The sequence below is a fragment of the Xyrauchen texanus genome, chromosome 31 (genome assembly GCF_025860055.1).
Source record: "Xyrauchen texanus isolate HMW12.3.18 chromosome 31, RBS_HiC_50CHRs, whole genome shotgun sequence".
Lineage (NCBI taxonomy): Eukaryota > Metazoa > Chordata > Actinopteri > Cypriniformes > Catostomidae > Xyrauchen > Xyrauchen texanus.
The window spans coordinates 39,327,824-39,350,601 of NC_068306.1; the positions used below are offsets into that span (position 1 = coordinate 39,327,824).

Genomic DNA, 22,778 nt, shown 5'->3' on the forward strand with positions numbered 1-22,778 from the left:
CACCTTTAAGTAACCTGAATTGTTTTATATTCTTTTTAAATCTGCGGAAACTTAAATGTAATGAGAACCGGGGAGAGAATTCTATTTCCCAGTATGCTTTGCATTACACGCGACGGGGAGAGTAAACGTTAATATTAAGTGTTATATAATGTGTATTTGTGCAATATTCAGTTGTTAGTGTTTAATGTTTTGTTGTGTTATTTAGAAGAGTTTCTGTTATGTGTTGAGGGTTACCATTATGGTGAATAGTGGAGCTTGATCTTAGGTTGAGGACAGGTACAAATTAAAATTGTTCTACAGAATATTGCTTTACTAATTGTGTAATTGCTATGCTAATCAAAGCATAGCGTTTCCAGTTCACATGCATTCAGCATGCCAGCATTCACTGTACTAGCTAGTTCTTGCTAGTATTAGTTGGTTAAATTCCCTCTACTTGAAGTATTTAAGATGAGATTACATGCTAATTTTAAATTCAGTCACAGTCAAATTTAAAGTTACATGCCATTAAAATGTAATTTAGTTAACTTACTCAGTATTTCAAGTAAAGAATATTAATGTGTGTGTGTGTGTGTAGTACAAAATGAAAAACTGAAAGTTCTATTGACGTAAACTTGGGAGTTAATTGTCTTAAGATAGTTGAAGAAACTGAATGCTTCAATTTTTTTTTAGTTCTGCTAACTTTTTAGGGTTTAAAGTGTAAATATCCCCAAAGTGCTTAAATCAAAGCAGCAAAAGGCAGCAAAGTCCCTTTCAAGGCAACTCAGTCCACTTGGCCGCCATCTTTGCTGCTGGGCAGCTATTTTCTATGGATACAAGCAGCATAAGCTCCTGTATAATGGGCAAGGACAGAAATCTCAAAATGACAAACTGTTAAATATTATGATGAAAGAACCTACCGGTATTTCGAATCAGCTGTTAAATCTGACTACAATGGCATCATAAATGGTTCTTCTTTAGCTCAGATCAAGCTAAAAATGCTATTTTTCAGGTAATGCGCATGCACGTTTTCAAGTAGAATGACAGGTGATGTCTGTATCTAAAAGCTGATTGGCAGTACATTTTCTATATCCTCCATACTGGGCATTTTAATACCAGTGCTCCATCTCAGGCTACATAGTCTCTGGAGGCAGCAACGTTGATAACATCAAACCTCATTGGTTCTCATAATGTCTCGTAACCAAACGTGTGAAATGTCATCATCACACTGTGAAGAGCTTGTAAAAATGTGCCTTTCATTCAGAAGAAATAGTCATATGTTGGAGAGACATTAGGATTAGTTCATAATTGGTTGAACTTTTCTTGATTTTGAAAATATGTAGCTTTGCACATCCCTAATCATAACTGTACTAAAGGAGTGAATTTGTAGATGGTCTAGACATCCCACTTGCACATGACTTGGTATCCCTACTCTGCTCAGTGCATGCAACCAATTCTGACTCCATGCCCTCTATTTTGAGTCCAGATGTGGATGAAAAGCTTTTATGAGAACAGACCATCCAACAGAATGTGAGAGACAGAACACCTGACATCCAAGAGCTGGGGGGTAAAACACGGTGAAACTTGTCCACGGACAGTAAAGAGGGAAAAATAGATGCTAAATGCTTTCTGCAGGCCTTTAAAAACACTGCCAGGTTGTTTTCTGCCAAGTTCAAAGATGGCCAGTCCCCAGGACATTAATGGAGCCGGGAGAGTGCTGCCCAGACACAAAGCTGAGGGCCAATTATTGGCTCCTGAATTATGAATGATGTAGATCTACCAGCTTGGACAGATCAAAGCACTTCACAAGTCAAAGCTAAGGTCCCTGCAATGAACTAATCATCTGTGTGTTCATGAGTCATAACATTTAGACTAGTAAAATAGTAAATTGTTGAGTAGAGCTCCTTTTATTAGAACTTCATTAAGCAAATAATAGGACTGTTTTGAAACAGTCATTTTGTTCTTTTTCTCAATGCAACAATGCTTTACCATTGCACATAGAGTTGGGAACTGAGAATCGGTTCTTATTTGTAATTGGTTCCATTTCTGTTTTTTAAATAGCACAACGTATGATTTATGACTTTGGGTTCTGTTAACAGTTCCTGGATGCAAATTATTTCACCAATGCTGATGGGACACCATACTAAAATACTCTTGATGGTGTTTCCCGACCAGTGTAGTCTGATACCCAAACAGATGTCACTTATGAGGTGGTTCTTTTGAATCTACAGTGTGAAATAAACAGCACAACCAGTGTAGTTCCTGAATGAAGGACTCTTATGAGCCAGTTCTTTTAAATCTACTGCACGAACAGTGTAGTCCTGAGACTTGAAAGTGCAAATTCATTTGACAAATAAATGGTTGAATGAAATATGTTTTCATATTTTTGTTTGTTCAGAATTTGTATTTAAAATAGAATTAGGATGAATTCATGGATTGAATTTATGCCTCTAAAAGTAATTAAAAAGTGTGTTAAGTTTATTTCTGATTTGTTATATCTGCTCTGTTGAAATCTGTCTTCATTTGGCAACAGGCTGCTAAGGACAGTAACTGCAATACAAATTACATTTCTTAATTCCAAATACTTCTTCTTTAAAAGAAAAATAAAGGAAGGTCTGCGCTTCCTTTATTTTTGTGATTAAAATTTTGGGTCTTGGCAGCTGAACTTTCTGGGAGAGCACGGTGACAACATTTCGTTATTTTAAAGAAAGAAACGTTAATGGAACTGTAAAGGAACCGGAATCCTAAAGAGGAATTGTAATCATTAAATTCTTTACGATTCCCATCCCTAGTTGCATCCATTATTTTATTTATGGGTGCAATCATAGTTTCCTACAGATTATGAAGAAGTAGGTAGTCTAAATAATCACAAAATCTCAAATCTTGTTTTCGAAACATTGTGGTAAGTGTCATTTCTATGAAGCGCCGTGCTGAATCGAGCGATTCAGTCCCAAGTGTTTGTCATGGTTTCAATCATAAACAAATTATTATATTGAGATGCGTTATAATATATTGAAACGTGATGCATCACAACTAGTATCATATCATGAGGTAGATGGCAATATCCAACTTAAGAGAATAACAACTGCATGCATACATTAACTACGTTACTGAGATAATTATTCTTTCAGAACCTGATGCGGATTATAGTCAAACAGTCAATCTACGTGTGGCGAGCAGGGTGTGGCCGAGCGATAAGCATGGACGGCTGGGGGAGAATTATCGCAATCAGCAGAGAGAGAGATAAAGAGGAGTCAGAGCTGCAGTTCGAGAGAGAGAGAGAGAGAGAGAGAGAGAGAGAGAGAGAGAGAGAGAAGCAGTTGAAAGGCAGAGTTCTGCCACACTATGTTTTATGGTAATAACATTAATAGTAACATATGAAACCTATTTTACCAAAAACATATAATAAACAAAGATTTTGTTTTGAAATAAAGTAACAACTAGGTCAAGAAGATAAAATGTCTATCTAGCTAAGCCTTCCCCAATATCAGTACACAGTACATTTCAGCTTGCAGTATTAATGACTAAAAGAACAGCAGGGAACGTGCATCACTTATCACCAGAGGACTTCTTTGATGCCAGTAATTTTTATAATTAAGACAAAGACCAGACAACATCAGAAGTCACACTGACTTCATGTAAGGAGGGACAGATCATCTGAATCCTTTTCCATGTGTGTAACAGTCTGTAGAACTGCCATTTAAGAGTGTTCAGCTAGAGTAGATGCAGAAAGATTGAAACACGTTTCCTCTTTGGAAGACACCCAACAGGGAATAAGATACAGTTTAAGACTGAGCACAAGTAATTTATCACAAGCACTTTGTATGAACACATACTGTACATACGCTTTAGTAATAATCACACTCAGTCATGGACTTGCATTCTGGAAACGGCTAAATGTTACAACACAGTTTCCTGAAAAACGGAAGCCCCAAAGGTATTGCTGCCATTTATTTTATCTCAGACTCACAGAGGAAGGGTTTTGTACAGGAAAACAGGGTCAAATTTCTGAGCTTTTCCATAAACCCACAGCATGAACACTTCTGACTTTCAAGTCAACATGAATTGAAATCTTTCATCAAAATATGCCACATTACAGAACTAAAATTGGTTGCGACAGCCATTTCATGTTGACTTAAAAGCTGCTGTGTGCATTCTTTTAGTTCTTTTTTATGTTAAATAGCTTTATCCTTTCCCAGTTTAATGAATCTACTATAAGTAATTTGTGGGCTGACTTCCTGTGCCTCTGACACTAGCTCAGTGACGTTATCAAAACATTGTTTGTTTGATTGGCCCGAAATCTACATTCATCCACAATAGTAACGCCTGACTAATGCTCAGATAAATAAAAGATAACTGCTAAAACAGCACGCAATTACTAACTTAGCCATTATCTGCTCATGGGAACCTTTAATATCATTTCTTAGTGGTAATTCAAAGTAAAGGACTGTTACCTGACCCGAGCCCAACGGACAAACCATCGAGTTTCGTGACGGGTTCAGCTCAGTTTTCCAAGTACACTGTAACTTTGGGTCACACTCAAAATGAATGAAAAATATTAATATTTTGTCATACATTTATTATAAATATTTTGATAATATAATAGGCTACATTTATATAATAAATATAATAATTTTTTCATTTAAACTCATCTCGCACACTCGTTCTCACAGACAGGTTGGGGGCAGTTTACACCAAACAAGTTTTTGCGTGCATTTGCACTGTTTTCATTGGTTTTTCTACATAAACGTGCTGGACGAATGTCTTTGACTGATGCACCATGTCTCCCTGTTTTGTTTTGGGGGGTTTTCTCAGCATTTCCCACAGGACCGCTGCATTTTTATGTTGTGTCAAGTAGAAAAACAAAAACTTTAAAATAAATGTATTTAAAATATTCAAGATACCTGTGTTCTGTTTTATTCGGTGCACTGCGTAGCGCAGGTGTCACAAAGATTCAACTTTCCTTTTCACCCACCAAAGTTTCTGTGCTTGATTAATGGTAAGCATTTACAAAAAAAAATCTGTCTCTATCTGCTGTGCAAATGGGCCATCGTTCCATTTTAAAACTGTGTTTGCTTACGGTTACTTTACTGTTACAAATGTTGCCTATGGTGCTTACATAAAATAAAGCCTGTTGCAACAAATGTACTTGCTTGGAAACTAAATTCCAAAAAGAGTGATTGATTTTGGGTTCAGGCTTAAAATTTGATAGTACCTGTCAGGTCACACAGTTTTGTGGTATGGGCCACGTTCAGGGTACAACTTAATGCCCATACAGTCCTCTAATATACTGTATTTAAGATCTAACCTTTCTCTGCACATATTCTCTGGCATTGATATCATTTAAATATTGATATTTAACCCTGTTCCTTTCTCCTAGAGAATGGATGTAAAAAGAAAAACAAGAAAACTTCAAATACACCACAAACATTTCAATGCTTCCATTTCATGTAACTGCATAGCCTAAATACACCTGCGATTGCAGTAGTGCGACACACCAAAGAATTATGACATCACTTACTTTAGAAGACCATGGCTGCAAGCAGTTGGCATAGCAACGGACCAGGAAAGCCATTTCGCAAGAAGAGAGGAAAACTTTACACCAAATGAGAACACAGAGAGAAAGAATCCAGGTGGATTACAGAAAACTTGAACTGGCCGTGAGAGAATCAAACAATCCAAGTACCCGTTTTAGCAGAGAGTCACCACATACAATCCCGTTTTTCCTTGGAACATTGCAGGAACTAGATCCCACAAAGGGCAGTGCCTAGACTAGACAAGAGATCCCACTCGGAAAAAATTTTTAAAAACCCAAATAAACCCTAGAAACCCAGCTCAACTACTTCTTTAGATGAACACAAATACAAAGGTCCAGGCTGAGGTAGAGGAAACTCTACATTAGGTTTTGGCAGTGTTTGAATCCTTCTGGTTCTATGTTTTTGTGCTGTATCACAGGCCAAACCCAATGCAAACGATTTTTGTGGAAAAGCAGCAGAATTGCGTGGCTGTCCACCTCTGGGGTCTGTGTGCCTGCTGCTGCATCCAGCCTCCAAGTGCACATCCCCTGCCGGAGACCCAAAGAGCTCTCCCTGGAGAGACTTCCATCGATTGGACGCTCCGCTGCTGAAGATGGAACGTCTAAGTGTGAGAGGGACAGAGAAAAGCCCGGCAGAAAGGCATGACATCACCTGTACTGGGAGGGCTGTGGGAGCACGCGGATGGGGTGGGATTGCGCGACTGCATTAGAGCGATTGGCTGCAAGGAGCGCAGGAGCGGAGAGGAGATGAGGAGCATCTTTATTGATTGGAACAACATAAAACCCAGAGTCTTCTGTAATGTCTTCTATGCAAAAGCAGAATTCATAAATGACAATGATGGGCATAAATTACTGCTTCACAAACACGCAGGGAGACGCAGGAAAGTGGTTGTTATGCTAATGTATTCCTTGTGCACATGGGCCACACAACACGATCTGTTGAACTCTTTTGTGATTGTGACAAAGGTGCATTTCTGCAGTGAGGAAGATATGAACCTTTGAAAATCTTGATCCTATTATCAGGTCAGACAGCAAGCAGCAGATTCTGGGACTGCTGGGAATACAAAAACCGAGCATGAAATCTGGGATGAAAAAAAAAAAAAACTGCAACGCAACTCACATTAGCGAGTCCTTTTCTCTGAAGCTGCATGAAAACCCTCTTATTTCTCTGAAGCCAGAAAGTAATGGGAAGTGAATGTTATTCCCATGCCTGCTCGGATCGGCACAGATACTCAAGTATGACATCATCTCTTTCAGAGGCAGCCAATGGGAGCTCAGCACATGGAGCTTCCCGATGAGTGAGAGAGGCTCTGCCTCTGAGCTGGTAGACTATGCCCAGGTTCAAATATAACACAGTTTGGTTTGCGAGCAAGCTGCTGTACAGTGCCTTTAGTATCAATGCAGGCATATGCAGCTCAAATCTTTTATTTGAGATGCAGCAGGCATTCAAAACATAGGTTAAAATCTTTCTGAGGACAAAAGTCTCTGATCACTATACCTAGACACTTAAAATTAAATCATTTTAAGCAGTTATGTGTATGACAATGAACTGTCAAAAAAACGAATTCATGACCCTAGCTAGGTTTATCCATTTCAAGCGTGCTTTAGCAAGGTTTGTTTTGCAGTTAAGAAGTACTGCGGTACATTCAGAGATGGCAGGATATAGAAACAGGGCTGTAGGTCTCAACGACACAGTAAACAGACGACAGACAGGATGTGCTTCCTGTCTGACTTTGTGTAAGAGGTTGAGTGTGATGTCTCTATCCTGTGCACTGCTTAACTAAAGCTAGTCTTAGCTGCCGCTGAGTGCTGTGGCCCACGATTTTCTGGCCACTGTCACTGTTTTGTTACAGATGTTAAAGCTGCACAGCACAAAAGAGGAGTGCCCGTGAGAGCGGACGAGAGGGGGTGGGGTTACAGTATCCCCCCGGGTCTCATTGTCTCCCCGGCTTTTAGAAAGTGACTGTGACATGACTGCTAGGCCCAAACCACCACGAACAATAACTCACACATGCCCTGCACTGAACACACACTGGGCCGTACCTCTTGCACTCAATATTAATGAATTACTTAATGCTAATTAGGAATGTGTGGGGACCTTTTGTAGCTGCTTAAAAAAATTAAATCAAGCAAATGACTCACTTTGTTACATATTGTTCATGAAATGAAGCTTTTACAGCCACTACAACCACTGTTTGAAATAAGCCATCAGCTTGATAATTTTACTATTGCTAGGGTGATCTGTATTAAAGGAACATTTTACCTAAAAAAGAAAATTCTCCCATCATTTACTCACCCTCATGCCATCTCAAATGTGGATGACTTTCTTTGTTCTGCAGAACACAAATGAAGATTTTTAGAACAATATTTCAGCTGTTGGCTCATTCAATGCAAATGAATTGTTGCCAGAACTTTGAAGCACAAAGTTAGCATAAAAGTAATCCAAATGACTGAAGTGGTTAAAGCCATGTCCTCTGAAGCTATATGATAGGTATGGGTAAAAAACAGATCAATATTAAATGTATATATCTTTTTTTTTTATTTTTTACTGTAAATGTCCACTTTCACTTTTTCTTTTGTTTTCTGATAATTTGCATTATTTGTGCATGTTGCCAACTACTGGTTCGGGCTGGCCAAAGATGGAGATTTATAGAAGAAAATTATTTAAATATTGATTTTTTTCTCACCCACACCTATCATATTGCTTCAGAAGGCATGGATTAAAACACTGGAGTCATATGGATTACTTTTATGCTGCCTTTATGTGCTTTTTGGAACTTCATATTTCTTGCCAACATTCACTTGCATTGTATTGACCTACAGAGTTGAGATACTCTTTTAAAAATCTTAGTTTGTGTTCTGCAGAAGAGAGAAAGTCATACACATCTGGGATGGAATGAGGGTGAGGAAATTATGAGAGAATTAAAATGTTTGAGCAAACTATACCTTTAATATTAATAATAAAGGGATTAATGTGATAAAAATAAACCCAAGAGCTCAATGATCATAACATTTTTCTTCCAAAAATTTTAAAATAAAAAAATAAGTTGTGTTAAGATAAATCCTTGCATAAATTAAGTATCTATTTGCGGAAAACAAAGCAATCAGCACGTTTAAATGCACACCAATACATTGATAACTGACAAAAATCAGTTTATTAAAAAAATCCAACAGTGCAAGAAAACGTTTACATGATATTTGCAATCATCAGGGTTTTCTCATTTTCCAAGTCAAAATGTAACCGGTCCTGCACACATTTGATTAGCCAGTGAGAATGGTGGTAAATGTGTTTGCCGATTTCAGACAACATGAACAGCAGCAACAATTGGTAATTGTTGAGTTTAATTTTATGCAAATTTGCATCATCAATGCGGCAATTACCATTCAGTTCCTAATTTACAAAAGGTTTGCATGTATAAAAATATATGTAAACTCGATAGCATGCGCAGAAAAGGTCTGAGCTGATCTACTAATGTTGTCTAAGGATTGCGTCTTTTGGACGCACAAAATAGCACATCTTGGCACTTTTTGCATGAAACAAACAAGCAATTTAGAGGCGTGCCTCCAAGTGCACATAATAAAGTGCCATGATTTATCAAGCCTGATAGTAATTTCAGATGGAAACTGCGAGAACAAATGAATGCGAATGAAAGGCGGGTATTAATTTGATATGCGCTGTAAGGTGTAATAAATTCTGTGAATTTTGATACCTATTACTTAAGGTCGATTTTTACGTCTGTGTCAATCCTTCGCAGTAGGCTTCATGTAGTTATAGTTTTGTGTTTGCATACTTGCTTCGTTCTGCAAGTGCACAGCCAAAATGCTAATGCATTGATATAATTATACACTTCATAATTAAACAAAAGCAAGGTAATTCATGGATTCAAAAGTATTTATTATATTATTGTAGCATTAAAAAACAAGCAGAGAGAAAGTACTTCAAGCTTAACTATATGATTTTAATAAACATATTACAGATGTTTTGGCGCTAGATGTTTTCTTCCAACTTGGAATGCCCAATTCGCACTACTTAGAAGGTCTTCATGGTGGTGCGGTTACTCGCCTCAATCCGTGTGGTGAAGGACAAGTTTCAGTTGCCTCCGCTTCTGAGACAGTCAGTCCGCACATCTTATCTCGTGGCTCGTTGTGCACGACACTGCGGAGACTCACAGCATGTGGAGGCTCAAGCTGCGCTCCGCGATCCACGCACAACTCACCACGTCTCTCATTGAGAGCAAGAAACACTAATCACGACCAAAAGTATGTTACTCCAACTGGGGCCAATTTGGTTGCTTAGGAGACCTGGCTGGAGTCACTCAGCATGCCCTGGATTCAAACTCGCGGCTCCATGGGTGGTAGTCAGCATCAATACTCATTGAACTGCCCAGGCCCCCCACAAACATCTCTTATATAAAATGTATTTACAACCTACTTTATTTTGGTGGTTATAGTGCAACCTAAATTTTTGTGAATGAAACTACAATGAGCCTAATGCATGCTAGCGTGGAACGGAATGACAATGACTTCATTTAAACACTCAAGACGCAACACAATTTCAGTGCTGATTGTGCCTGCTAAAATAGATTACGAGTGGTTAGTGAATGATAACATACACTGATGAATCGTTCACAATAAGACCTGGAACATGAATTAAGAAAGTAAGTAGATTGTGTGTTCGTGTATATATGGAAGTACAGTACTAGGAAACAATTTTCAGAATTGTGCTCACACTCCTCACTACTCAGAACTTCCTGCTATTTTAACAGCTCATCACACACACTTCCTGTAGAGTGAGACAGAAAACATCTACTCAGATCTGAAGCAGTGAATTTGAGCACATACAGAGAGTGAAATTCATCTATCATAGAGATCTCCTCTGCTGTAAAAGCATGAAAATACAAGCCACCCAGTGAAGCAGGGACGGGAGGGGGCAGCGGAGCTGCCATGATGTCATCCTCTAAAATTAGACCAACAGCAGCAGAAGAGATCCTCCCCTCACACGCGTCCAGATGAAAACATCTGCTGCTCTCATGCAGATAAAGGCACAGTGAGAAGGCTGATTCATGATCACCAATGTATGGGGGAACATAGTGACAATTTTGGGAAAAGTCCCAATAAAACCCCTTGGCTTCTCTCAGAATCGGCCCACGTTTCAACTGACTTGAGAGAATGTAACTGACTTTGTTACTGCATAACCTGCCCAAAACCAAACAAAGCACATCACAGTCTTTTTTTACAAGCAATAATGCGAGCACAGTCTTTGCTAAACGTTTTCAGGATTTGACATAAGGAGAAGAGGAGAAGCCTCTGGGTGCTACATCAACTGCTTTTGTATGGAAACAGTTCATCATATAATACATTTGTGGGTAATCTTTAACATGTGTGCCATGATCTATTTATGTGTAGAGAACTTTTTATTTGGAGTTTGCTATTAAAAAATTTCTATTTTATAAAAAAGCAACAAGTAGGATTTATTAACAGTACTAAACAGCACAGTATTAAAAGTGTACATTTTAATCTATGGTTGTACTGGCTAACTGTATACATTTTCCATCCTGCACTGTCATTTAATAGAGTGACAATTTAATATCTGTGTAATACAAGCTAATTTTTTGGTAATATACACTTAGGTCCATAAATATTGGGACATCGACATAATTCTAATCTTTTTGGCTCTATACACACCACAATGGATTTGAAATGAAACAAACAAGATGTGCTTTAACTGCAGACTTTCAGCTTTAATTTGAGGGTATTTACATCCAAATCAGGTGAACGGTGTAGGAATTACAACAGTTTGTATATGTGCCTCCCACTTTTTAAGGGACCAAAAGTAATGGGACAGATTAACAATCATAACTCAGTCAATTACAGCCTGAAGTCTGGAACGCATAGACATCATTAGACGCTGGGTTTCATCCCTGGTGATGCTCTGCCAGGCCTCTACTGCAACTGTCTTCAGTTCCTGCTTGTTCTTGGGGCATTTTCCCTTCAGTTTTGTCTTCAGCAAGTGAAATGCGTGCTCAATCGGATTCAGGTTTCTTCACCAATGAAAGAATTCTTCGGTCATCCACCACAGTTGTTTTCCGTGGTCTTCCGGGTCTTTTGGTGTTGCTGAGCTCACCGGTGCGTTCTTTCTTTTTAAGAATGTTCCAAACAGTTGATTTGGCCACCCCTAATATTTTTGCTATCTCTCTGATGGGTTTGTTTTGATTTTCAGCCTAATGATGGCTTGCTTCACTGATAGTGACAGCTCTTTGGATCTCATATTGAGAGTTGACAGCAACAGATTCCAAATGCAAATAGCACACTTGAAATGAAATCTGGACCTTTTATCTGCTCCTTGTAAATGGGATAATGAGGCAATAACACACACCTGGCCATGGAACAGCTGAGCAGCCAATTGTCCCATTACTTTTGGTCCCTTAAAAAGTGGGAGGCACATATACAAACTGTTGTAATTCCTACACCGTTCAACTGATTTGGATGTAAATACCCTCAAATTAAAGCTGAAAGTCTGCAGTTAAAGCACATCTTGTTCGTTTCATTTCAAATCCATTGTGGTGGTGTATAGAGCCAAAAAGTTAGAATTGTATCGATGTCCCAATATTTATGGACCTGACTGTAGATGTCCATGTAAAACAGCACAGCAATTATTTACAATATCAGTTTAATTAATACATTCATTTAAAAGTTTCATAATCCAGGTTATGGTTTAAAATAAACAGTATATGGATAGAACTATGTAAATGATTAGTGTTAAATGACTTAACTATATGATTTTATTAAACATATGATAAGTGTGTTTTGGAGCTAGATAAATTTTTGGTTATGACATATCCACCATTTATGATGATTCCACCACTTTGATTAGAAGCTAAAAGCATCAGTCAGTGCTCTGATGAGCAACACTACTCATAATAATAGAGTGTTCTAGCAATATTTAGCTTAATTTGGAATTTTCTACAATATTGCTGGATGTTTATGGCAAATCAAATCTTGTGAAAATTGTCCGGAAAAGTCTCCAGACAGTTGCAGATCTGTCCATTCAGTTTCAAGTGTTTACAGCTCTGAGCTGAATCACTGTCCATATAAACAGCTGCTAATGCAGCATCTACTGTTAGATCCGGTCTCCCACAAGACCTCTCTCTCTGTCAGCTGATATCCAAAACCAGTCAACTTCAACAGCTTATGTTAACTCTTCTGAGTAATAATAAAAGAAAGTAATATGAAAGAATTAAAGAAACAAATGAAGTACAACACCAATGTATGTTTGCTCTTTAGAGCTGCACACACTCAGGTTGCCATTACCAACTCAAATTCAATCACTAGATCCATCAGAACGTATGGATAGCTGCCAATCTAAATCGTAAAAAAGGACACAATTTAAAAACATTGTTCTGCTTGTTTGAGCATGGAAAATTAAATGAGTAACAATACAGCACGAGGAATGTGGTGTCTGTCAACTGAAGTGGTTTTTCACTGCAATTCTCTTCCAGTGTAGACAGGCCTGTTGATTATAATAACTTCACTCAAGTCACACTGTTGTTCTAAAAACTTAAAGTGGTACATACAGAATGCTTTTTCTGGCTCAGAACCACCTTTTGGTCAGTGGAAATATGCAGAACGGGACCAGATTGGTCACCAGCATTGGCACAGTGTTGGTGGAAAGAGGTATGCTATCCAAACCACATTGAGCCCCTGAGTCAGTGCAACAAGAAAAGAATCAGCAGTTCATTTTATGCTGAAAGGACACTTTACAACAGTTTATTCGGCATTTTATTTATATATTATTGCTAAAATGTACTTTGTTGCATCTTTATAAGTAGAAGATAACACATAACAAAAATGATTCGTTAACTTTGAAGTAGAGTCATTATGACATCATAACATCATTACAATGGCTGTGATAGCGACGAACTCACATGTTGGGCAGTTAGACATAGTGATGATTGTGTGAGCGCCTTTAAGTTAAGTATGAGCATTATTTAGACTGTATTAGGGATGTCCCAATACCATTTTTTGGAGATCAAGTATGAGTACTGATACTTCTTTTTCAGTATTTGCCGATATCAATATAGTTGTTTTTAATTTTCTAATACTGTGAGATGATTATTTTAGGGCAGCATATGTTTATGATGTTTCAAAAGACATCTTCTAAGAAGGAATTACTAGCTGTCACAAAATGATCAAAAATCACAAACAAAACCAAAAGCTCAACGGCTGACTTAATTGGTTTCAGAGAATGTAACTCAAAAGACAAATTTTTAGCTCTCACATGGTAAAAAATGGTCTATAATCAAAAATTCCATAAAAACAACAAAAACAACAATCTGTTAAGGCTGTGCATCAATAAGGATTCTTTTGCAACTATAAGGGGTCGATTTCATGATCAGAAGGATCTCTGCAAGTTAACACGTAGGGCACAATAAAAACAATTTTATTTGATATTTTTCAAATTTAGTTTTATACAAAATAGCTTTGTCTGAATTCCACAGTTTAATTTTATCATCACAAGAGTGTCTAAATAAATTAATTGAAACTTTATTCAAATAAAAAAGCACTTGATTTTCACCATAACAATGCATTATTTTGATCATATAAAAATACATTTATACAGTTCCTAACACCACAATTCAAAATAAAACATTGGAGTTATTTTCATCAAGCAAAGTGCTGCACAACAAAGCACAACAAATGTGAGATATTGCTTAAATATAATACAATTATTATTGATTTTATTATTATTTTTAAAGTAATTATATTAATTACAGTAATTATACATAGCTATACAGTTGTGGTATATTTCCATTTATATCAAGCTTTTGTTTTTCTCTCTTTAGTTTGTACTGTAGTTTTTTAACAACATCTCCTGAAAAGCAGGTCACTACATGACACAGTGTGTTTAGTAAACCACAAAATGCTGCAATTGAATTAAATATGTAGTCTGTATGTGCTGCACGCTGTAGAGTGAGTCATTAATGTTGATTAAAATGAATTATAATAATCACACTAGGTCATATCGTCACTTTCATGGGCAGAAAGTTTACAAAATGACATTTGTACGTCAGACATTATATGAGCATTCTTAAGAGTAGGATTACAAGCACTTGAGCGCAGTATCAGGCCTGATTCCAATATAGGAATACATTTTATATTTTGTCTCAGGATAATAAGCTGGGTGAAGAGAAAGTATTTCAACATCCAAAAAAATACACTTCACCTTAAAGTCTTTCTGACAAACAGTGGAAAATGTTAAAGAAACACTTTTTTGCAAGAGGACAGCAAACTTTAGCAATCCACAAAACTCTGAAGACAGACACTTGCAGAAGTCATCAAACTTGCACATGACCTGTGAATCATGGAGGCTTCACTGTCAAACAGCCGTTGGAGCATATTAGTGGCTCAGACGTCTTTCAGACTGACAGGAAACACAATACCACAGACCTGCATTCTGCTCTTGTTTACATCCTGTGTTTCATTCTCTCATTTCCTCACTTTAGATCGACAGAGCCTTTAATAACCCTGACGACATGATACCCATCAGATCATACAATGAACCATAAGACATGTGAAATTATTGACTGAGAGAGCTGATGATAACAGTTGAAAAACATTCAAATCAAAGTTGTCTTGTTTCAGTTACAAATGCAGATATTGCTCTGCTGTATACACCAAGGATCAGAAACTATTTGAAATGTTTTTCATTTTGTTTGATCTGGGCAGAAAGAGTATTTACACTGGCTCAGGTGTATTCATCCCCTCACAACAGCAAGTGGACAGTGACTGAATTCAGGCAAGTGGTGTAGTTATGAAAATGTGTTAATCTGTAGTTTCATGAAGAATTCTTAGAACAAAGCATTATTTAGAGGTTACAAGCATTTATACGTCTGTCACGTTTCTGAAATTTGGTGACGATTAATGGTCAAACAAATAATTGCGATTATGATGATTCATTTTCTATTTAAGGCTTGTGATTTCTTTTAAAGCTTTAAAAATATATGAACGACATGAAAAAAAATTAAAATATCAAAATATTTCGAAATACTTCAAATATGTCTCTTCTTTTTAATAAAAAAGTTGTTTTTTAAATAGTTTTCCATGTAAACATTCACTAGATAGATGTCTTTTGACAACTGCGCCACGTTCACTGTGTTTTTAGCATCTCTCATGGGAGCGCAGAATTTTTTGATGCCATGTCAAGTTAAAAAACTTAAACTGATAAAAACGCATCTCGAGACACCAGTGTTCTGCTCTATTCATTGTGGTGCGTTTTTCTTTTTTAGCACAAAAACGTGTCTGTCTGAACGGTTACTGGAAGAAATGCTTTAGCCAATATTACATGAATGCAACTCATACTCCAGAAAATAAATAAACGCTTAACTCAAAGTCACCAGAAATGAACGGTGTTGGTGGCTTTGGTGTTGTTTTTTGCACACAAATAAATCTCACGGGGGAGCATGCCCCCGGAACCCTCTAGATATAAGATTTATTAGGCCGATTTAGAGTTCTGCAACCCGACGGTTTATGGTTGGGTTCGGGCCAGTTTTTCAAGTAGGACGGGTTTGTATGAATGTAAAATAAACAGGCCTACGATCTTGTTTCACGCATGCGCTCTCACTCACAGACACGCATGAACGGACAAGTTAGGGGCCGTTCACACCAAATGTGTATTTGCACGTGCCTGTTCTGCTTTCCCATTGTTTAAACAATTGCTGGACCAATGTCTTTCACATTTGCACCACATCTCGCTTCTTCAGCGTCTCAAGCAGGACCGGCACTGTTTAAACACCATGTCAAGTTAAAAAGACACCTGCACTCTGTTTCATTCTTTGCGCTGCGTCTAGATTATTTTTTGTGTAGTTGTCACAATGATTCAACATTCTAAACAAGTAAAGGCCACAAAGAGGAGACTAGTGCAGGGTTTCATTTTATTCCAGATTGTTCTGCACCAAATGAAGTTTCATTAAATAAATGGCAAGTCGATGCTTTTTTCCTCTTCTGCTCTAGTGTATTACGGTTCTGCTGTGCCTTGATAAAACTGTGTATGTTTACTGTTTCAGTACTGTTAAGAATGTTGCCTATATGCTTACATAAAATACAGCCTATTGGAACAGTACTTGCTAGGAGAAGAAATTAGATAGTAAGCGATTTTGGGTTTGGGTTGGGCTTAAAATCTGATGGTAGCCTATAGTTCGGCTGGGGTAGGGTCCCACACTGTCTCGGGTAAGGGTCAGGTTTCATTTGAAGGCCCGTACAGACCTCTATGGCAGATTTCTGTGCGTACCATCAGATTAAATCCTGCAGGCGCCTATGACTGGAATTAGAATGCCCAATAATCAAATAATGCCCATTAGATGCCACAATACCCATAAAATCAAATAACCGTGATCAGACGGTTATTTAATAATCTCAACTGTCCTAAGCATTTACAAATACCCTGTAACAAATATTTCACTCTGAGACAATTGCAAGGGATTTTGTTCTCTTTTCTATTACATTCTACAATAAAAGTCGTACTTTTTGGTTTTCATTTTTTACCCATTTTTCTCCCAATTTGGAATGTCCAATTCACAATTTGCTCTAAATCCTCAATCCATGTGGCGGAGGATGAATCTCATCTGCATCCGCGTCTAGACTGTCAACCCGTGAATCTTATCATGTGGCTCGTTGAGCGTGTTACCACGGAGGCATAGCGCATGTGGAGGCCCATGCCATCCACGGCGGCAGCTACGCACATCTCGTCACGTGACCCACCGAGAGCGAACCACATTATAGCGATCACAAGGAGGTGACTCTACTCTCCCTAGCAACCGGGCCAATTTGGTTGCTTAGGAGACCAGTTGGAGTAACTCAACACCTGGGATTCGAACTCGTGAACTCCAGGGGTGGTAGCCAGCATCTTTACCACTGAGCTACCCAGATGGGTTTACCTGTTACCCTTCAGCTGGACAGGTAAACCCATCCATCACACACAAGCAGCTGTACCTACAGAAGAACTGCATCATTTTAACAGTCAAGAAGAAAAACTCTGGCAGCTGAACCCTCAGCCAGTGCCAGAGACCCAAACCAATGCACCAGAGGATATGCTCTAAAAAAAAAGGTTTCGAATCTCGAACCGCTCTAATAGATTCTGTAATTTGTTTAAATGATTCAAATTGAAGACTATTTTTTTTTTTTACCCAATCAATAAAGAATCAACTCATATTAAGAGTAATTTGTTCATTAAATGTCCTACACTGTATTTCAATTTGCACAGGCAGTGCAAACAACACAACATTGAGACATTTTTTATTTAATGTCTTTATATTTAAATGTCTTTAACCTGTTGATATGCACTAACTTTTTGAGCACAAACCATGAAAATGACATACCTGAACTTAAATGGTTGTATTTACTGTACCCTTTGGAGCATGAACACAGTTGTAGTGTCATTTGAAAGAAGACACTTTGGGCTTTATTTCCCAAGTTTCAGAATTAATATATATTGTTATTTTTTACAGTTAGAGAAGCTGAAGTTTATAGTAATGGAAATATTTTGTGCTGAACATGTTTAAAAAAACAATAAATAAAAAAAACAATAATAAAAGTACCAAGACAAACCAGAAAAAGCCACAAGTTTAAAGAAGTTATGTTTCAAATTTGAAGATGATTTAACAAAAAATGAGGTTCCAGCAAGCTTTTTTCTCTCGGTAAAAACGCTGGAACCGTACAGAGTAAAATTAAGGCTCCTCTCAAGACGACACAAAATCTGACTGCACTGCTTGGCTATTATGAATAAAACTATGCCGCATTTTTAAAAATAGACTTTGGAGACATATGTGTGGCCCTGCGATGGACTGGCGACCTGTCCAGGGTGTCCCCCGCCTTTCGCCCAATGTTAGCTGGGATAGGCTCCAGCCCCCCGCGACCCTGTACACAGGATAAGCGGTTGACGATGGATGGATGGATGGACTTTGGAGACATGTTCATTTTGTTTACAAAATTCTAAAATATAGTTTTACAACATGAATGCTGCTCAGATTGCACAGTTTGTTGAAGAACGATGACGAAGAGTAATTCTTTAAGGCAAGATATAAACAATGGAGAATATATCAATATTTCTCAGATGTATCACTTATATGGACAAAAAGTGCTATTGGATGTTTCACAATGAACACTTGCCATGGACAATTGACCAATGTGTGGCGAACTGGATTCATCTGGCGATCGTGTTTTCATAACAAAGGTATGAAGTCCCTTTTTGATATTGCATGTTTTCATTTGTACTCCTGCACAAATAACTAAATTGCTGTTTCTGGAGCATTGCTATCGTGAAACAGAGATCGGATATCAATGCTGAACCCTTAGAGTGACGTCACTACTGCGTGCGGAGAAATTGCGTATCAACAGGTTAAACTCTGTGGCGTTGGACGTCCATTAAACGGTACCCTGGATTTATGTGCACTAACATATGATATTGTTGCTATATGATAATAACACTATCCACATCCGCAATGAATAATTAAAGACTTTGCATTCATTTCCACTTACCTGCTCATCTGCATAATCCTACAGGACAAGCACCACACACCCATGGAGAGAAAAAAGAGAACGGAAAGAGTCATTCAATACAACGATTTATAAGTTTACATGGTCTACAATAATTTGAATCATTTATTGTATAAAAATACTGTACATTTCATTGACAGTGGCTCTATAATAATGTCTCTCCTAACAAACTTCTGCAAATAGATAACAGTTAATAAAACATTTTGTTCCAGTACTGAGGCATGTGTTTATGAGATTACTAAGAAGTGTAACTGAAAGTCAAGATGGATGCTATCAGCATGTGGACGTCCCCACTCAGGCGGGGGGAAAGTGAGTCAACTGGGAAAGCCTGATGACAAGAACTCACACTAAACTACGTTTACTAAATTAATCTATGTTTGCTTGTTTAATGTACTGTACAACCAGCAAAGAAAAGAAACCAAAGTTTATTTACCACGAACCAAAAATGACAAGTCATACAGTATCTGAGAGCACTTTATATTATTGAAGTTGGGCTTTTGAAAGATGTGTGGTGTTAAAAATGTTAATATTTAAAATGGCAATCACTGGATTTCTGTGGCTTCCTCCAAAAACTAAAACGTTGTTTAACCTGTTTGCCTGCAGCTAAATGTGTCATGGTCATTGAACAAGGCTTTTGACGTTTGATTAAACAGTGATCTGAATTTAAACTGTAGTGTTTATTAGGGTGTGAATGGACGTAATCGGTCTGAGGAAAGTGAAAGTTGGGTCTTACCGTCGGTGAGGGCTCCGGATTGTCTGTAATGAGTTGCCGCTCTCCTCGAGGGTTGACCTTATGAAAGCGCCGCCGTGACTGTTGCTGAGATCCATCTCTCTGTAGAGCTGTGTCTTCGCTATCGCTGGCATTCTCCACCTGTAAAAAGCCAGCGTCAGAATTCTCAACATCCTGGTTGAACATCCAGTTCTTCCAAATCACAGAGAGCCTATGGAGGCGTAGGAGACTCATGTGGAACACATTTAAAGGACGACAGAAACTGAATGTGGCTAGCAAAGTCGCTATGAGAAAGAGTTGCTCTCCAGCGAGTGTAACGTAGCAGAGCTGCAGTCAGGCCACTGTTTCCTGTAGGAAGCCATACACACACAAATATCCTCTCAGAGCAGAGAGAACGAAAGGAAGATTCCGGCTTTAAGATTAGCACTAAAGTGGCCCCTCTGTGCAGCATATTGTGACTGATATGTTTGCTGTCATTTACCCTCATGTCATTTTAAACCTGTTCTGAATTTTGTTTTCTTCCATGGAGCACAAAAGACGAAAGTTTCAGGAATATCCTGGCAAATAGGACTGGGGATTTTAAGTTCCAAATTAAGAGTATGAAAGTGGTCCATATGACTTGTGTATTCTAAAGCTACACAATAGCTTTGTATTGGGAACAGACAAAGATTTTTCGAGTTAAAAAATGAAGAAAAGTCAAGTTGGAACAACATGAGTGTGAGTAAAAAAAAGACTGAGTTTTCATTTGGGGTGAACTATTACTGTTACTTCAAATACTGCTGCTAAATTGGGATGAATATGTTTTCAGATAAGTAAGAATTTTTATTATTATGATTTCTTTAATCTCTAACCCTCTGGGGTCGACGGTTGCACCGGCGAGTCCTGCTGGATTTTTTCCGTCATTACAGCGGAAACAACTGTAAATACTCTGGGCATACAGATAAGTGTGAGACATCATTAGAGACTATAAAGTGTGTACTTTTATTTGTGTACACTCACAATTACAACAACATCTTGTGATTTTGTAAAATAAAGAAAATAAAAAGGGTGAGCTTTCAGCAGTCTCTGTGATCTGTGATCACAAAAATGAACTGAAACGCTGCGAATACTTATCACACAAACATGAAACATATGTCTAAAGAAAGCTTAAAATGTCTACTTCTAATTAAAATAGTTCAAATTTAAAACAAATATTCTCCTGCAACTTAATCTGTATGAAACCAAGCGATGTACAGTTTCACCTGGCTCAGCTAATTATCTCTAATGTGATCACACCCACGGGCAGAGTGCTATTCAAACGCTAATGTGCTGAGACGATCAATGCAAATGGTAAATGCCCCCGACTGTGCCTTAAAAACAAAGTTCATTCACTTTTCTGCATGTTTGGAAGATGGTACGATACACAGGTGAGAAAACTCCTGGATAGTGACAAAGAGTTAACATTTTCCTCAGAAGAAGAGCGAGACTCTGATGAATGTTTGAATTTTGAAGAGAGACTTGATCCAGCCGAGGATACAATTTCGGACGAGTAAGTCATTTAGTTTTACTTAAATTAGTTGACTCAGGGCTCTACGCTAACTTTTTTCTCAAGGAGTACATGCGCTCCTAAATGAATAAATTTAGGAGCACACAAAAAAATTTAGGAGCACAGTGAAAATGTAATACAGAGTTAATTAACAAACAATTTATTACATACATATTTATACTGCATGTATGATTGTGTGTGCGTGTACTAAGGGACACACATCTGTGGAACAGCACATACCACCCAAATCACACATTGACCCATGCCTACTAAAATCAAAAGGATATCAGTTGTCCAGCTGCTTTTGTATGTTGACTGTCTGGCATACTTAGAGGTCAGCCAGCGATCTCTCATTATGTCAACAATTTGACCGATCATCTCCGCACATTGTCGTATGTGGGATTCATGTAAACTCAGTTTTTGTGGTGGAGTCTGATAAGCGGCCCAAATTTGACGAAAGGTTCTTCTTCTTTCACAATGAAGTATGTTATGTTTATCTTTATTTTCAGCTGCTTCCACTTCTCCTCCTCAGACTGCAGCACTTGCCTCCTACAAGGCTGCTGACACCGAGCCTGATGGTTTATCCTGTCTCATCCAGAGCACTGGATATGACGCCATGAGATGTTATGATTCGCTACACTATCTCTTTTCAGATTAGCGATGGGCATTCCGGCTCTTTTCATAATTGGTATTAAACCAATTCTAATTAAATTATTAAATGTAATTACACTCTAACTTAACCACAATGTTTTAAAAATGCATTGATTGTTAAGAAAAACAATACTATTAAACATTTGCATTTAAAGTATAACTTATTGTATACAAACAAAGTGCATTTAAATCTAACCAATCAAAACGAATACAATCTGAACAGCATAATAGACAGGGCCACCGCTGGCCAAATCGATGCCCTACACGTGATATGAGCGTGAAGCGATCGTCAGTGTTCCGCAACTGCTTTCGGGTCCTTGAATAAACGTATAGCGAGCGAGTAAGGGCAGCCGGTGGACTTTCTGGTGCCATCCTAGGGTAAGATGGTGCGCCCCTAGGGAATTGATGCCCTTCCATTGTTCACCTTTCTCTCTCTGACTGGACCACGTCATCACAGAAAACTCTACTGTGGTTGGCACAACCGCTTGTGGAATGTGGGTCTTGTCATTTTTTTTAATTATCTTAAAAAAGGGGGAGGGGGTTACGTTTGTAATCTTTATTCGCACACTGTGCTCGTAAATAATTTTTCCAGTTCGCACATGTCTATTTTTAGGGGCAAATGCGAGTGAAATACTCGCACTGTAGAGCCCTGTGACATGATATTTTATATCATGTACATATGTTACTAGTTGGACTGTTTCCAGACTTGCCAGCCAGGATTCAGAGTATTGACATTTGAAATATGACTCCTAATAAGCAAGTTTTATTTACATTTAAATGTTGTTTAGTCTAAAGCAGGCATTTAAATT

General features: G+C 38.0%; 1 protein-coding gene across 2 annotated transcripts in view; it reads right to left on the minus strand.

Annotated features, from left to right (window-relative positions):
* LOC127624685 (rap guanine nucleotide exchange factor 6-like) overlaps window positions 1–22,778 on the minus strand; it is a 179,233-nt gene that overhangs the window by 75,488 nt on the left and 80,967 nt on the right. For both annotated transcript variants that reach the window (XM_052099517.1, XM_052099518.1), the window contains exons 6-7: window positions 19,797–19,934; window positions 19,046–19,063 (exon numbers count right to left, since the gene is read on the minus strand). In XM_052099517.1, coding sequence (XP_051955477.1) covers window positions 19,046–19,063; window positions 19,797–19,934 — 156 coding nt within the window. The remainder of the gene's footprint in view (window positions 1–19,045; window positions 19,064–19,796; window positions 19,935–22,778) is intronic.